Consider the following 18,712-nt stretch of genomic DNA (forward strand, 5'->3'; position numbering starts at 1 on the left):
TTGATAAGTTGCGCATGCGCCTACAGGAGAATGTAGTATGTAGCTCAGGAGATGCATTGCATTTTGTCACAATGCGCATGCGGCGAACGCCTGCATATATGTACAAGTCAAATAAACTATACTTTGTAAGGCTGTGTAAGTTCACGTTAGGGCTGTAGCGGATCACAAAACTCACGGTTCGGACCACATTACGGTTTTTGAGGCACGGATCGGATCATTTTTCGGATCAGCAAAAAAAAAAGGATGGGCAAAATCTAATAACAAATAAAGAAATTACAAACATTTATAAAAAAGAACACAGTTGCATATTAAGTAAGGTCTAAAATAAGCATTAGGTACAGAAATCGAATTAAATGAATAATAACAATGTCTTTATTGCACAAATAATTTTTTTTAGAGCCACAGAAGTAATTTTCTTTTTGTCTTGGGTTGTTTGATTAACATTAATGACACAGACTTAGGTAGGTTCATTGGGGTTACTGTCTCTTTAAGAACAAATAAGCACAGACTGGTTTCTGACTCTGTAATTCACTTAAGACAAAAACAAATGTTTTTATTAGAAAAATAATACTGTGAGATCATTTTGTGTGTATGTGCCCTGTCAAGAACAGAAAGATTTTATGTTGGATTACTTTTTGAAACGCGTCTCTCCATATATGCACTACTGAGGGCACTTAAATACGTGCTCACACACAGACGGAGGGCAAATTTCAAACGGCACTTCAGGAAGAAAATGCAGCATAAACAGTTGCTTCACATGATTACATATGGAGCTGGACCGGACACATTTAACAGCATGTGCGTACAGAAATCTGCTCACTTTAGCGCCTTTTTTGTGGTTAAATTGTTTAAATCACTTGAATGTTACTGTTTGTAAGCCTTAGAAACATGTGCAAATGATAAACTTTCCCTATTTAAATTTGCATATTAATCTGCGAATCGCATGCGAGCCGAACCGAGTGTTGTGATCCGCACGGATCATGATCAACTGCGATCCGTCACAGCACTAGTTCACGTACACGTAAGAAAACAGACTATACCCCTTGCTTAAAGGGAAACTTCACCCATTTGCATTAAGCTTTGTACCGTTAGAACCCCAGTCATGTTTTTGAATGGTCGTGCACCATTCCCTCAGTTTCCCCTGAGAGGGGAGAAATACTGATTTCAGTGAGGCACTTCCTTCTTTCAATGATGTAAAAATCGTCATTTTGCGTCATTGAAAGAAGGAAATCCTGTATCTCTATTGAGTGTGAAAGACTACAGACACTCATTCCTCATTTTTCCAAGGTGGGGGCTATGGGTGGGACCCACTCACGCTTCAGACCAATTACAGATAAGTGGGTGGGACTTACGAAAATATACGAACACAGACCGAAGAAAAACGACCAGCCGCCATCTTTATGCTAAGCTAAGCTAAACAGAAGTTGTGGAGCGAGCCAGAATTCATGTTACAATAACAGTGGAAGTTAATCAATATTACATGGAAGAGGGTGATTTTACAAGCGTGATGATCTAATCCGCTGTTCATTGCACCTTTATGAGCCACAATACTGCAAAGAGCTGAGGCAGATGTAGGAACAGAAGCCCGAGGAGTAGGCCGGAGCCTGGGCGTCGGCTGGGTAGAGGAGCCCGGTGAAGAAGCAGCAACCATCAGCCTCTGCTGCGTAGAGAAGCTTGCCTGTTCTCTCGCTGTGTGGCTTCTTTATAACATTTCTGCATCAGATAAGGATATGGACGTTTGTTTGGTGAAGGTTTCTATGCAAGAGAGGAACTTTGCCCGCGTTTGGAACGTTTATTTCACGGACATGTTTCGGTTTACGAGCAGACGCGCTGCGGAGTATATAAGCTTGGACGGACTCGCGCCGTTTGCTTTCGGTTTAACATTTCTGTATCAGATAAGGATATGGACGTTTGTTTTGTGAATGTTTCTGGTCGCGTGCTTATTTCAAAGACGTGTTTCGGTTTACGAGCACAAGCTCCAATAGCTGAGGCAGCGCGTCTGTGGAGATATTATGCAGGGGACGCGTTTGTGTGGAGGATGCAGGGAAAAACGGACGTCTGACTAAAGTGAGTGTTTATATTTTCTTTGTTATACTAACGTGGCATTTATGTACACAATAGCATATCTGAGCGGTGTTTTATATGTCTATATTGTGAGAGCAGTGAGGCCAATAATAACACAAATGTAATTACAGTAAACAAGAGACAAAAAGAAAATTGGTAAAACTAAATAAACATTTAAAATGCATACACTTTTTTTAAGTACTTGGAAAGACATTTGTACTGTGGATCTGAAACCGCACGTTACTGTTTGAATAAGACTTTGCTACACACCAGGCCAGAGTGTTATTGTGTGTACCACAATGTAACATCACGTTTAAAAGTAAATCATGATTGGTGTCAGTCAGACACAGTGGTGGTGGCTATTTTCTTTGTTTTACTAACGTGGCATTTATGTACATAATAGCATGTCTGAGCCGTGTTCCGATTAATGGGAGTGGCTTGCAGAGCTGTGCATTGTGGTGCATAGTGGCAGTTGTAGTTTTTCATACAAATGTGCTCTAAAGTCACATTTTGTCTTTTCTCTGTCAAATAGGCACAAAATTCTACATTTATGTTACATTTTGACTACAAATATGACTCACTTTCCATAAAGATTAATGTTCCTATCGGTGAAATGGCCCTTTAAGTCCTATGCAGAACTATAATGAGGGCTTGACTCAGTGATGTTAAGATTAAGCGTTGACATTTATGAAAACTGAGGTACTCGACTATTACAAAAGGCTTTAAGTATTAACTAAAGCAACACATGTCATTAAAACTAGGGTGTGTTAACTTATGAACAGGATAATTAACGTAATTTAGGTTAATATTTAGTCTGCCATACCCAAATATCCTTTATTCTTAAGAGTTTGTAAAAATATATTTGAAGAAAGCTATGGTGTGATTTCTCCTGTTTGTGTAAAAGCAAAAAAAACATATGCACTGTCTGACATAAACACACACACACTGCCCAGAGTAAGGACATCTGGATAGTGGAAGAGCGTGTAGGGAGTTTTTTTCTGGGAACAGTTCATCGCTGTGACTCCCATAGCAGAACAGTAAATATGTAGAGTTAAATAAGACCAAAGTAACATCAACAAAGTGATAACAGGGAGCGAGTGAGAGGGTTCATGTATATGCATTAACATTTTACATTTACGCACCTGGCAAACACTTTTATTCAAAGTGACTTACATTGATCAAAGTGAGTTACGGTGCATTTTAGATCCACATTTGATCAGTTTTCATAGTCCTTTCATATGTTACAGCAGATAAAAAGTGATGCTATTCACTGATGGCATCTCATGTGCAAATCTTAAACAGCAATAGTGTATGAAAGTGGTTGAGTTTCTGTAGTGTGTTCATAATACTTTTGAGCTTCTTTGGCCTCCATACAAACACACGACACACACACACACACACACACACACACACACACACACACACACACACACACACACACACACACACAGACAGATGTGACGTTTGTGTGTGTGTGTGTCTACCTGGTAATTATCATGTTGTGGGGACCAAATGCCCCCACAAAGATAGAAATATCAGTAAATTTGGACCTCGTGGGGACATTTTGAGGTCCCCATGAGGAAACAAGCTTATAAATCAAACAGAATGATGTTTCTTGAAAAACTAAGGTAGCAGAATGTTTTCTTTGATGGTTGGGGTTAGGGGAAGGGAATAGTATATACAGTTGGTACGATAAAAAATGCATTACGTCTATGGAATGTCCCCAACATGGAAACCAGAATGCGTGTGTGTGTGTGTGGTGTGTGTGCGTGCGCATGCATCTGTGTGTTTGTATCTTACATTATAAATTTAATAAATATGTCACTGTGTGCGCAAGAAAGCATTTTTTAACATATCTGTGTAATGAATGAATGAGAGAGAGAGAGAGAGAGAGAGAGAGAGAGAGACCAAGCGTGATTGTTTCCTGCACTCACACTGTACTTTGACCGTTACGAGCCTGTGTATGCTTTCGTCATAAGGATATGATTGTTTTGAAAAATAAAAAAACAGGAAGTAAAACTTTCTTAAAGGAATATTCCATTTTCTTAAAAGAAAAATCCAGATAATTTACTCACCACCATGTCATCCAAAATGTTGATGTCTTTCTTTGTTCAGTCGAGAAGAAATTAAGGTTTTTTGAGGAAAACATTGGATTTTTCTTATTTTAATGGACTTTAATAGACACCAACAATTAATACTTAATAGTTTTTTCAACGGAGTTTCAAAGGACTATAAACAATGCCAAACGAGGCATAAGGGTCTTATCTAGCAAAACGATTGTCATTTTTGACAATAAAAATAACAAATATACACTTTCAAAGCACAACTTCTCGTCTAGATCCGGTCGTGATGCGCCAGCGTGACCCCACGCAATACGTCATGTTGTCAAGAGGTCACAGAGGACGAACGCAAAACTCCGCCCCAGTGTTTACAAGTGTGTTGAAAGAGGACGTTCTGACGTTGTTGTATGTCAACTGATACTAATTAATGTCTTTGTGTCAGTTTATTGTTTACAATGGTCCGCAAATGTGCATTTTATATATGTAACACGTGACCTCCCTACATCACTACGCATTTACATTAGGTCGCGCTGGACCGGACCTAGACGAAAAGTTGTGGTTTAAAAGAGCATATTATTTTTCTTGTCAAATTGACAATCGTTTGCTAGATAAGACCCTTATGCCTCGTTTGGGATCGTTTATAGTCCTTTGAAACTCTGTTGAAAAAACGTTTATGTGTTGAGTTAAAGGTTCTCTAATCGAACCTTTTTGAAATGTGTTTTCAAACAAACTGAGCGTAGTTACTTGAACCGCACTCAAGCTCATCTCTGCAAGCCGGCCAGGGCAATTAACCAAACTGTGCCCAAGCACGGAGCTATCACACTACTTAAACGAACCAGGCTTTGGGGGTCAAACGTGCCCGGGCGTGGTTTGGATAGTGTGAGCGTGCACTGGGTGAGTGAGAACGGTGACTGACATTGGGGTCAGGTACCTTTCAAATCCAAGCGCACTCCAACACTCACACACCGCTTATCAGCAGAATTAGACCGAAGTCACTGTGAGATTTTAGAGTGAAAGTTCATACATGACTGATATTTTCCAGCTTTCCTTAGCTCATACTCCTAAAGTTCCGGTCATCAACTCCTCTGGTTCTGCCACCACAAGAAAACTACATTTAAAACTTTTTAAACACGCTATAGTAGCCTTTTATTGTGCTGGGTACAAGTCAACTAAACAGACTGGGCTATAAAAATATATTTGTAGTATAGTAGCAAGATTTATCCAGATGTGTACCTTTTTCAATTCAGTGCAAGCCCTAGCACTACATTTTAAAGATACTTAAGAAATCTCTGAATTTCGTGATTATAAGTGGTTTTATATGCACCACCTTACCCCAATTATGCTTAATAAGCAGGCAACGTGTTAGGTCATGTAAAAATCTTCACATTTTTCAGCCAAAACCCAGACAAAGGGGGGTCAAAAAGAGTGAGAAATGTGCTACAATGCAAGTACCAACTTATTAGTATGCAGCTAAGCTTAAACATCTTTGCAGATACAAATGAACCAATATTTGTCATACCAAAGAACTACATTCATTTCAAAACAGAAAGACAGACACACTGAAAGTAAGCGAGTGAGTAAGAGAGAGAGAGAGAGAGAGAGAGAGAGAGAGAGAGAGAGAGAGAGAGAGAATGAAAATAAATATAGAATGTGTGCATCTTAGAACTGCATCATACATTGACACATCAGGTTCTTTTAAACACAAACAGCATATCATGTGTAAAATGACTCCATCCTGTTCACACTCTCTCTCTCACACAATTATACTTGCACACATTTATTCATACATTTATTTAAATGCAGTTGACCTCCACAAACACAGAGGAACTTAGTAGTTACTAGAAGCATTAGGACTGTGCCCAAGCAAGTCCCCTGATATGAAGCACCTGTACTTCCTTTCAAATGTTTTTCAAAAACGAATAGAAAACAAACCAACAAAATCAGCCTAGGGGCAACCTGACCGGAATTACCAGTGTATCAGAGACAGAGTAGAGGTAAGAAGGGGGGCGGATCATAGGTCGCTTAGGCAGAAAGGATACATGAGACACTTGGTGTGCGTGTTTGAATGTGTGTCAAAATCCCGCTGAAACTATGTGCCAAATGACGCAACCGCAGAAATCATTAACAAAGATCTGTGCTCTAACACGTACGTACAAGCTGCTCTCCTCCCATCTGTCCTCTCTATCAAATCACAATATCTTCTTTAGTAGCTTTAAAGCAGGTTTGGGCAAAAATCTGAATTTAAGAATGGGCTCCCTTTAAAATTTTAATTGGCCAAGCCAGGGCATTTTGCCACCAAAATTTGAGAGTGTGCCACTGAATTTTACATTCAGTCGCACATGTGCGACCAGTAAATTTGACCTTTTTTTGGTGATGTGACACTAAATTTGAAACCGCACATTGTACTTTCTGCATTTATCATAAAAGTATTTATTAGTAATACAGTGGAAATTAGTAGAAATGTGAATATTTGGTTAGCATGTTGATTTACGGTGCGTGCACCTAAATTTTCTGGTTGTGCCCATAAAATTTTCAGTTGGGGGCCACTGTGCTCCTAGTGAAAAAAGTTTGTCTGGAGCCCTGGGCCAAGCCCTACTGGGTGTTAAATTGAAATGACAAAAAAATAATTACTAGGAATGCACAGATATATTGACAAACAATTGCTATGGGCAGATAAAAGCAATATTTCCCATTATCGGACATTGGCTGATTGTTTAAAAACAGCCCATGATTATATCCTTGCAATCAAAAATGCATCATTCTGGATGATTCATTTGGATTGAGTAACAATGAAAACAGAGATGACGTTTGTACGCTCTGTACCACTAGAATGTCAGAGCATCATAATTTGGAGGAGTAAAACGCAAAACTATCAGTATTATCCAGTGTCATTCTATGTAATCAAATTCCCGTATTGCCACAAAAAAATTGTATCGGTGCATCCCTAGTAGGGCTGTCACAGTGATTAAATAACCGTCTCATCGCGATTGTTTGACCTCATCGTGATGATTTCAGATCACCTCAATGATTGCACATCTCTCTAAACAACACATGGGGGAGCGGCAGTGCCTGTAATCATCACAATTTACCATCAGCCAAATTTCATAATCGTGACAGCCCTAATCCCTAGAATTTACATCCCTATAGTATAAATATCACAATTTACATCCAAGCAATGTGGAGGGATCTTCTATCACCCTGACCGTGTTTATTTCATAACAATCAGTTCTACATTATCATGCTTATTACATGACTACCTTCAACAGGTGAAAATACATGGGCACAAAATATTGATTTGAAATATTTTATTAGCTCATCTGTAACAAATCCAAACCTTCTGCAAGGAAAACCTGTTTCCTAGCAGGTTTATGCCAAGGCATGAAGTCCAAACAAGTCAAACATGCCACTTGGTGTAATCATTTGTAAATTTAAATGTTACCAAGTAGGCTTATATTTAATTTATTTGTAAGTATTAAACTGTATGGATCAAGATAACTACCAGTACCAGGATGAAGCTGTGTTATAAATTAAAGGCGGTTGTTATCTACGAATAACAAACCATGGAATATCGCATTTGGGCAATCAGAAACAAGTTTTACGTTATGTAATTTTAAAACTACTTCTAAAAATCTGATCTGCAATTTTGCATCCTGTTGCTTGCAAATTTAGGAACTAAAAGGATATATTTAAAAGTCACTGTCAAACGTTGCACAACTCTGCTTTTAAGTCTCTAAATAAATCCCATATGGTGCCAACAAAACTTTGAGGTCAGTCTGAAATGTCTATAGCTTTCCTCAATCTATACAAGTGTACTGTAACATGGACCATACACTATATTAAGCTACCGTCAAACATTATTCTGCAACCACCTTAATCTAAATGTTTTTTAATTACTAGAAAACAGATGGCCGGACAGGTAGCAACTCTCTTTCCAGAATTTATAGTTTAATTTGGATGAAAGACTGGATCCCTTGGAGACGGTGTGTGTACATATTCAAGGGCCTGTTTTGCAGATGCCTTTCTTTCTGCACAACAGATAATAAGCTTGAAGAGTACAATGCTTGACTCAAGTTATTATCTCAGTGTTAACTGAGAAACACTCCCCATGACCTTAAGCACGCACACCACACACACACACAGATCTTGTGTCATGTGGAGGTATTAGCAACTCACACGTGCACCTTTTCCTAATAATAAAACATACTCAAAAGTATGAATGTGTCATACACTCACAAAAACACTTAAGACTATGATAATATGTGACCTGTTCTTTAGAATGGACTCTGGATTAATTCACACGATAGGAGTTTCCTCCTTAGTGCCCTCCTCCTTTCCACTCCCCTGATCCTCTCCACTCCCCTTATTATCCTGTGGCTGTCCCGTCTGTTCCTCTCCACTTCTTTTCCATCCTGTAATCCTTCCTTTCCTACACCTTTCTGTTATCCACTCCCCTCCTGATCCCATTTTATCAGTGTAATTTGGATCTGGGGCAAAAGCTCTGCGGTACCTGAAACAAGGCCACTCTCCAGGAGACCAGCACAGGTCTCTGTGTGTCTCTCTCTCCCGCACAGACGTAAAAATAAATCATGGTAGGCCTATTTTCGTGTCTTACCAACACTGGTGCAGAGAGAGAGAGAGAGAGAGAGAGAGAGAGAGAGAAAGAGAAATAGAGAGAGAGAGCAAGTTTTTCATATCTATAACAATATTCTTTAGTTACTCTTTAAGAACGAGGTTGTTCACTTAGGTTTAGGGTCTGTAAGGGGAAACATGACTTCTTATACAAGTTAGATCTGAATGAGGTCACATGAGGTGTTTAAATGTGACATTAGTGTTGATGACTGTATAGGGGGTTTTGAAAGTTTTGAAAAGATGCGTTTTGACTAGGCTTTAAGGTTAGTTGAGGTACTTTTAGTAAAATGAATATGGATAGAAGCAAAATGCAAGGTCGCCCAAAAGTGTCTTACCTTGCAGCTGTTTGAAACGGCCCTCCAGTATGTTGGAATATTGCACCTGGTTCACAAAGGCGGCTGGCGAGAGACCCGGCTCATGTTCCCGCGAATCAAAATCCATCTTTCTGTCGCTATAACGCTCGCTCTCCAAATAAATCGTCCCTCTGACCCTCGTGCTCTGCTTTAATCCAAATCAAATGATCACTCCAAGAGTAAGGCACCTTGTTCTCGTTTAGCCAGGAATCACAAGCATGGCACATGAAAAGTTAAAACAAAAGATGTAAAATCCCGCCAAATGTTTCACTTTCCCTCACGGGAGAGAAAAAAGTTGAGGTTGAAAACGGTAACTCTGCAGGTGCGTGCGGGCTTACTAGCGCTTCTTCAGTGCAGGCTAAGCCACGCCATACTGCTTCATTTGTTTGAGAGGAAAACTCTCTTCCGTTCATTGAATCTATCCTTATTCTCCAGCAAAATCCGTAAGATCACACGTGTAGATGAAGAGGGAAAAGCTACAGTAAGAACAAAATGTTCCTTCCTCTTTCACCTATTTCTTCTTCACCTTCTTGTCTTCTGGAAACGCAGTAAACTCTTGACTCTCTCTCTCTCTCCCGCCGTCACTCAGCTCAACTCACTGTGACTATGTGTGCACGCACACACACCTTGTTTGAGTAAGGCTGCAGAACTAGCTGCGCTCGGCTTCCTAAGTAAACAAAGCCTCCTACTCTCTCTCTCTCTCTCTCTCGCTCGGTTTCTGAGCTTTGGCATTTGCATAAGGTGTGTGTGGGAGGAGCAAAACCCTTGCAGAGCAAGAAAAAGACAGAGGGAGGGTGAGGGTATGTAGGTGTGGGCTGAACCATTTCTGAAGGTGAAGGGGGGGTGGAGCATTCATTCAGGAGATGGAAGGTTTCACAGGAGAAATAGGCGTGGTGGAGCAAGCATGATGTAGCTGGATTAAAATACTGAAAAAATTGTTGTCTCATCAGCTTTTTAAAAGATACGAGTTTATTTTTATCCATCCATTGATTTTTATGATGTGCACCCTTAAGCCTTAGTGATTTGCGCGTGTGCGCAGGGATTTGGATTTGTAAGACCTTTACCCTTAATTCATCGCAGCTGAAAGTGTCACACTGTATCTTTCTTCCTTTCGAAGGCGTGCTCAGATAAAACAAGCCGTTGAGGCAGGAAGGAAGTCATTGAGAAAGATTCAACAAGCAAACGCGGTCTTTTTCCTGTGCATGTGCAAGAGCGTGTATGTGTGCCAACCTCATTACACATGAACTTTGCTGGCAGCGTCTCAATGCAATGGACTCTGATCACAGAATGACATTACTCTTAAATGCATCAGAAAGCAAAGTCGGTTATAAATAACCAGAAAAGCCTTGACCACTCATTCTTACACACAAAACTTCACACGTGCCCACACCCATTTCTCCTTGTGGTTTTACAAGAGGAAGTGGTTTAATGAAGACCAGTCCAGCGGCAGGTTGTGCTGATTTACAAGTGTGACTGGCAGTGACCATCAAAGAGGAGAGGTCAAAGGTCAAATCATGCCCAGAAGCACTAGGCCTGAGTTAATGAACCCTGTGTAAAGATTTGGCTATAAATGTGGGCTTAGAAACATTGAAGATGTTAAAACTTGTATGGACTGTTTAGATGAATCATGTTTTAGCTCAGTAATAACGTTAACAGGTTTGGTTGAGAGTTAAAGGATTAGTGAATTTTCTTAAAAATTGAAGAAAAATCAAGATAATTTATTCACCAACATGTCATCCAAAATGTTGATGTCTTTCTTTGTTCAGTCGAGAAAAAAAATGTGTTTTTTGAGGAAAACATTCCAGGATTTTTCTCATTTTAATGGACCCCAATACTTAACAGTTTTAATGCAGTTTAAAATTGCAGTTTCAAAGGACTCTAAATAATCTCAAATGAGGCATAAGGGTCTTATCTAGCAAAAAATAATAAATATGCACTTTTAAATAACAACTTCTCGTCTTTCTCCGGTCCGGTGACCCGCCAGCCATTTTGCCACCAAAATTTGAGAGTGTGCCACTGAATTTTACATCCAGTCGCACATGTGCGACCAGTAAATTTGACCATTTTTTGTGATGTGACACTGAATTTGAAACAGCACGTTGTACTTTCTGCATCTATCATTAAAGTATTTATTAGTAATAGAGTGAAAATTAGTAGAAATGTGAATATTTGGTTAGCATGTTGATTTACGGTGTGTGCCCCTAAATTTTCTGGTTGCACCCCTAAAATTTTCAGTTGGGGCAACTGTGCTCCTAGTGAAAAAAGTTAGTTTGGAGCCCTGTAAATGGCATCTATAATACCCCTTACAGAAAAAAACATACATTTCACATGTTTTCCCAAAGCTTTCACATGGGAATTTACATGGGATTCACATGAAAATATCCAAAACCAGATTTTAAATCATTATGCATTGTTGCATGTCAAATTCATGTGGCTTTCCTATAAGGGCATGCAAATACACACATACAGATCAGGACAGAAATGCATCAGAAACAGTTAGCTAAAGATAACTGTGCAGGGGTGTGAGAGCCAAAGCTGTCCAGTAAAGCAGTGTAGGACATTAGCTTATGTCCTCCGGGACTCTTTCCTGCCTCTGCCCTTCAACTCTATTGTACACTGTCAGAGAAAATGATCAAAAAATGATCCCCAGCTGTCATTGGGGTGGTACCCTTTCAAAAAGTACACTTCTGCACATAAAGAGTTCATATTAGTACAGCAGAGGTACATATTATTGATAGCAACGAGTGCATATTAGTTCCTCAAAGGTACATATTGCTACCAAATGTATACATATCTATACCTAAACAGTACATAGAATCTTTGTAAAGGGTACTGCCCTGTGACAGTCATGGCGCTTTCCATTGCATAGTACGCCACGGTTTGGTTTGGATCAAGTCGGGTCAGCTCACCTCTCCTCACTTTGGTTTGCTTAGCTTTTCCATTGAGTTTAGTAAAACTTCGGAGTGGGAGGGATTATAGGCATGCCGTTATATTTGCGCTGCCCACTGCTGTGACATCTTACAAGTGAGAGCATACATTCCCATACATTTATTTATTTCTCAGTCTGCCACAAAATTAAAATTGGCCACCACAAATAGATGTTTGCACATTGCGTTTATCGCTACCTCTGTTTCACATGACAGTTTCTGTACAAACACGTGTGGCATCAATCGACGCTCTCCGCTGAGCCTCATTTAAGTTGCATTTAAGCATATATGCGGACATGCGTATCACGAATGCGCTGTCACAAACTGCAAGTCTGGAAAAAAACTGTTATGGTGTTCCTGATTCTCAACCTATGGATTCATTGCTAAAAGGGAGTTTGGGAACTTGCCGCAAAGCACAGATGACAACATGTTTACTCGAGACAGCGCAAGCTAGCATGAAGGTAAAGCTAATCTTTTGCATTATAGCGATGACGCTGGTAGTGACGATTCTGTCAGACCAATCAGTGATCTACAGTGTTTTCGCGTCACGTTTTGGTATCAGCCCGGGTCACTTGGAACCCCAACCGAGTTGGTACTAAAAAGTATTGGGTACTTGCAATGGAAAAGCGCAATTAGGGACAACTTTTTATCTGACAGTGCATATTGCTCTCTTGAACTTTGAAAGATGTTTTAGTCTGGCTTTTCCAGTTTTTCCTTCTCTGTGCATTTCCATTTCCCCTGATGTTTATTGTGATTGGTATGGTGGTTTTCACTGTGCTGAGTTCGAAACATAAAACCATTTCTTAAGGCCATAGAGTGAATTAAACGCTCATAATAAATTCAATTATACAGACTCTGCTCTTAGCAACGCCTCCAGGTTTCTAAGCTACCAATTCTGTTAAACCTCATGTGTCGTCCTCAGCCATTGAGTTTTATTACTAAAGTCAGACAAACAAACATATCTGCTCGAGTAAAGCAGACAGTATTTGGGTCCTTATAATCAGTCTTACTAGTCAATCAGTAATGAATGATGAATGCACTCCACAAATTCTGATCTTTAACATAGACAAATATGTACATACAAACACACACACACACACACACACACACACACACACACACACACACACACACACTCTCTAGCTTCTCTTTAGTTCCCACCCACACGAAACATATGCATGCATCTACAAAATGACCCATGATTATTAGGTTAGGTTCTTCAAAGTACTACATTCCCAACACAAACATCAGTGTGGGTGTTGGGCTCTAAAATAAGTCATGTAACAACCCAACACACACAGATGACTTATTTTTATTGCAATTCAATAAAATGACTTTAGTAACTTCTAAGAACACACAACACAGTGTGTGCTACCTTGACACATTCTTTAAACTGCATTTGATCTTTGTCATAATTCACCAGCAAGTCAAAGTTGTACTGGAAGCAACGATATAACCACTCAAATAGCAAGATGACCACTGGGTTTAACACACCCTATGACTAATGGAGAAAAAAACAAATATGATACGAAATGGCAAAAGGTATGAAATATATGACTTGAGAACAGACCTGGGAAAAATGAAGAGATAGAGTCAAAGGGGTAAAACAGAACTGAAAGAATGCGGACATCAAGTCTCTGCTTGTCAGGAGATGGTATCTGACTTAAACACCCTCTCTCTCTTATTCTCTCACGCGCAGACACACGCATGCACACACACACACACACACACACACACACACACACACACACACACACACACACACACACACAGCATATGTACACATTTCATGTTGTGCTGTTTCTTATTATTTACTACTTTATCATTCATCTAGAATGAACATGGTTAAGGTAATATTCTGCCCTATGTCACCCCCTACTGGACACAATCACACAATGCAACCTGTTGAAAACAAAGAGCCAATATGCACTCAAACAAGCTCAGCCAAATGCACACAGAAAGGTACAAAAGCCATCACTAGGGCGGTACCCTTTCAAAAAAGACATTTTGCACCTAAAGGGTGCATATTAGTACCTGGTACCATTCCAGTCACAGCTTTTGTACCCTTTTTATACCCTGATAGTGTAGTTGTTAAATCTCACACACACCATTAGCACAAACACAGTGATCTGACCTGCGAGAGCTTTGATGCGCGAGCGCTCGAACAAGCGTGCAGAACTGTTCTCATTGTCCCACTCTGTTTCCGCAGCGATGTCCCATCGATTGTTAATGTCGTTGTACTGCTGCTGGATCTCGACGCTGTCGAAATCGGTGGGCGAGAGGGTGCTCATGGTTCTCCAGCTGCCCTGGAAATTAAAAAAGTAATGAATGAGACGATGACAAACAGACTTCTTTAAATGTCTCTGTAAACCTGACAAAGAAAGGTGAAAGATGGCAAACAAAGATTGTAAAAAATACAAGCTTGTGCTGGAAAAGATGCCAAAACATAGCATTTACTCAATAAAAATGACAAATACTTATTAATTCCTAATTTATCAAGGTCAGTTCTTAGGTCTGCGTTTATAACTACTAAGCTTAATCAATCAGAATGCGATTAAAACAGATTAAAAATAGTGTTACCAGAAAACATCCAGCAGCAACAGAATGACAGCAGTTTGCTAATGTTTTGGCAGCATAACCTGGCTATAGATTGAGTATATTAGCTGTTGTATTGACATGCGTAACTTAAATAGTCTTGAAAAAAAGTAAAAGCAAGTTCACAAAAAAGATGAAGAATTTATTATTAGTTTAATAAAGATAAGAGTGGTCTGCTAACTAGAGTGTTAGAAGAGATGAGGCAATGTTTTTTATCATGGGAAAAAGAAACCAGCACTGGATAAGACAGCAAAACTGTAAGTGCATTTAAATGCCTTACCCAAGATTAATTCAACACTGAACTAACACGAAGCTTAAATTAAACCCCTCGGTCCCTCCCTCAAACTGTGAAATCTCTGGTGCTAATCCCACCCATCAATTCTTAGAATCCTGAGATTCTGGAAGGAAATTAAAGGGACACTACACTTAATTTTTTTAATATGCTCTTTTCCAGCTCCTCTAGAGTTAAACATTTGAATCTTACCGTTTTGGAATCCATTCAGTCGATCTCCGGGTCTGGCGGTACCACTTTTAGCATAGCTTATCACAACCCATAGAATCTGATTAGTCCATTAGCATCTCCCGTAAAAAAATAACCAAAGAGTTTCAATATTTTTCCTATGTAAAACTTGACTCTTCTGTAGTTACATTGTGTACGAAGACTGATGAAAAATTAAAAGTTGCGATTTTCTAGGCAGATATGGCTAGGAACTATACTCTCATTCTGGTGTAATAATCAAGACCTTTGCTGCTGTAACATGGCTGCAGGCGGCGCAATGATATTAGTGCCCGAAAATAGTCCCCTGCTATTGAAAGAGTTACTTTTAGTACTCTTTGTACACAATGTAACTACAGAAGATCCAAGTTTTAAACAGGAAAATATCAAAACTCTTTGGTCATTATTTTAGGCGTGATGCTAATGGTCGTATCAGATTCTATGGATTATGCTAAGCTATGCTAAAAGTGGTAGGGCCAGACCCGGAGATCAGCTGAATGGATTCCAAAATGATAAAAATCTAATTTTTAACTCTAGGAGAGCTGGAAAATTAGCATATTTTCCAAAAAAGTGGAGTGTCCCTTTAAGAGCTGCATGCTGGACACAGTTTATCCCATACATTTCATTGCTCTACAACAAACTCCCATGGCCAACAGAAATTAAGAAATCAGGTAAAATGTGCACCCCTCACATGCAGAGATCTACACCTGCACTCAAAGAGTGAATCTGAGATCTGAGCAGGTGTATAAAATCATGACATCCTCTCTCTCAATCAGAGGAAAGTCAAGTAAGTTAGTCCTAATCGTAGGATATTTTTAACCCCTATCCTTCTGATGTACAAATGATTAACATTTCTGTCTGGTGTAACACAGTTAAATGCTGACTTAGCTGCGTGTGCAAGCACAAATAGAGGTAGAGTATATCAGAGGAACAGAAAAGATGTACATTACTAAGGGAGTTTTTCCGCACTATATCCCTTGGGTGAATTAGGAGCATTAGTCCAACTTTAAATAAAGTTACACTAATGCATCCAAAACCTAGTGAGGCTATAAAGACGGCATTTTAGGAAGATGGCCAACATAAAGGATGTTACAAGAGGAAGACAAAATCATTAAGATCTCTTTATTCGCCAAAGCACTGCAAGACAATCCCATAAAGCACTAAACGGAGTGAAACATCCATCCACAACGCTAGTAAATTATCTAAATATGTATTAATAATTAAAATATTAGTAACCCAACATTTGGGTTCACCTTATACATTTGAGCATTTTTAAAGGATTGCAAAATAATCTTAGCAGCATGTTTGGAACAAATATACTAAAAAATTGCTACTATGGTCTTCTTAATGACAAAAGTTTTTTGTATAATTCATAAACTTCTGTTTGTGTCGACTCTGCATGTCAAATCAGTCGTTTTCAGTTAGGATGATGCCATAAATTAACAGTTTACCTAAATATGAAAATTTACACACCCTGATTTCATCCCAAATGTATGACTTTCATTGTTCATTTAAATACAAAATCAAAAAGATGGGGAAAGATTAATTACATACAAAATAAAAGTGATTTATATAATATATGTGTGTGTGCTGTGTGTAATTATTATGTATATTTAACTACATACATATATATATCAAAACATTTTATAAAAAAATCATATATATATCAAAATATATTTTTTATATTTGTATTATATATATATATATATATATATATATATATATATATATATATATATATATATATATATATACATTAATTAGGGCTGGGTATCGATTCAGATGTTCCATATATAATATATATATATATATATATATATATATATATATATATATATATATATATATATATATATATATATATATATATATATATAACACAAATATAAAAAATATATACACACATACACATGTAAATGTTTCTTAAATACATACATGAATGTGTATATACATAAAAGTGTGTGCTAGCCTGTGTGTAATTATTATTTTATATAGGACTAACTTACTTGACTTTCCTAATAATTTTATATTAAAATGCCATCTTCAAATATGAGGCTGAGCATGGTGGAGCTACAAAAAGCAAAACACCAAAGCCCTCCGGTGAAAGTATTTTGTCACAAGACACGCAAGAACAAAATTTTACATTAATACACAACGCATTATTTGCTGAGATCTGTAAATACAGCGACTTCTGCCGTAGAGGTCTTTAAAAACAGACTGTTTGTGTGTCTAGTTCCATAATCTCAATGGAGGCCTCTATGAGGGTATTCACATAAAGGAGAGCATGTGTCTTGTGTGTCCGATCTCTCCCAGCAGGGTCCAGCTTTAATCCACTAGCCTCAGCTTGAGCGTTATCTCACCGACAGCTACATCAGTCACGGGGGGACCGAAAGAGGGGGGGACTGGACTCTAGGGGATAAAGAACGTCTTAGGGACACATAAACCAAGGGGCCCCAGGTGCTCATCATGGTGATATTCTAATTTGCTATTGGCATCATGAAGGACAGATTTGCAATGCATTACAGAGTGATTTGTGGAATACAAGGTGAAATGTTTGTCTTAAAGGTGCCAAAGAATGCATTGATATAATATTTTAAATTGTTCTCTGATATCTACATAGATGATATGGCTTTATCAAGTGCACAAATTATCCAGAACCGTTTTTACATGTCCATTTACAACCCTAGAATTAAATGGTCTATTATTACCTTATTTGAAAGGTCATGAATAATAATGTTAAACTCTGCTCTAATTGGCTGTTTCTCAGAGCGGCTCATGTTAGTAGCTCAGAGTGAGTGCAAGCAGTTAATTTCAGGGATTAAATTACAACTGTGAAATGATCCTTAACCCAGGATAAAAATTCGGGTTTAAAACGAAGATAACACAGGATTAAGCGCAGTGTGAAAAGCCTTTGTGTGTTATGCCAACTTTAATATTTAAAATATTTTGTGTTGCAACTTTATGATGTTTGAAATGGAAAAACAAAGAATTTCCCAAAGTATACTTAAAAAAATAAAGGTTGCTTGAGGTTCTATAGAACATTTTCTTCTAAGAGTGTACACTCAGTCTCTCCCTTATTACACATAAGTGCCAAAGTAATATAAGAGATCACAAAAGAATCATTTGTAACAGAGCGATTCTGGTCACTTGTGACTTAGTAAGTCAGCTCCCTTAGTGGGTGGTATAATGAGTGAGTGGGGGGTCTGGTCAAGGGTTCACTAGCTTTAGAGCCAAAACAGAACCAGCCCCTGTTAAGATGAATATCAAAAGGCTGAACTATTGCTACTGTCCTAAATCAGGTGAATAACGATGGATACAGCAATGACACAGCAATGCTGGAAAAAGATGAGCCATCATCTTTTTGGTTTATTGTTTTTGGGTGAATTGTTCACAACTAAACAAATATACATAATAGTTTCATCTCAGTACCACCCACCATAACTGTGAAAACATTTTTCATGGGTCTACAAATGTGGACCAAACACATTCTCCGTGTGTACAGAACACTAAAACAGAACACAAATTTTATGGATTAATTATGGATTAATGTGGATATAGCAGACCCAGCCCAAGCCATTAAGCAAACTA

General features: G+C 38.6%; 1 protein-coding gene across 4 annotated transcripts in view; it reads right to left on the reverse strand.

Annotated features, from left to right (window-relative positions):
• The window catches only part of sptbn2 (spectrin, beta, non-erythrocytic 2), a 97,603-nt gene that overhangs the window by 53,009 nt on the left and 25,882 nt on the right, over window positions 1–18,712 (reverse strand). For 3 of the 4 annotated variants that reach the window (XM_073860519.1, XM_073860518.1, XM_073860521.1), the window contains exon 2: window positions 14,168–14,339. In XM_073860519.1, coding sequence (XP_073716620.1) covers window positions 14,168–14,324 — 157 coding nt within the window. In that variant the 5' untranslated portion in view covers window positions 14,325–14,339. Of the gene's footprint in view, window positions 1–9,088; window positions 9,801–14,167; window positions 14,340–18,712 lie in introns of those variants that run through there. The other variant, XM_073860520.1, reaches the window with a different exon arrangement.

This window comes from Misgurnus anguillicaudatus, chromosome 22 (assembly GCF_027580225.2).
Source record: "Misgurnus anguillicaudatus chromosome 22, ASM2758022v2, whole genome shotgun sequence".
NCBI lineage: Eukaryota > Metazoa > Chordata > Actinopteri > Cypriniformes > Cobitidae > Misgurnus > Misgurnus anguillicaudatus.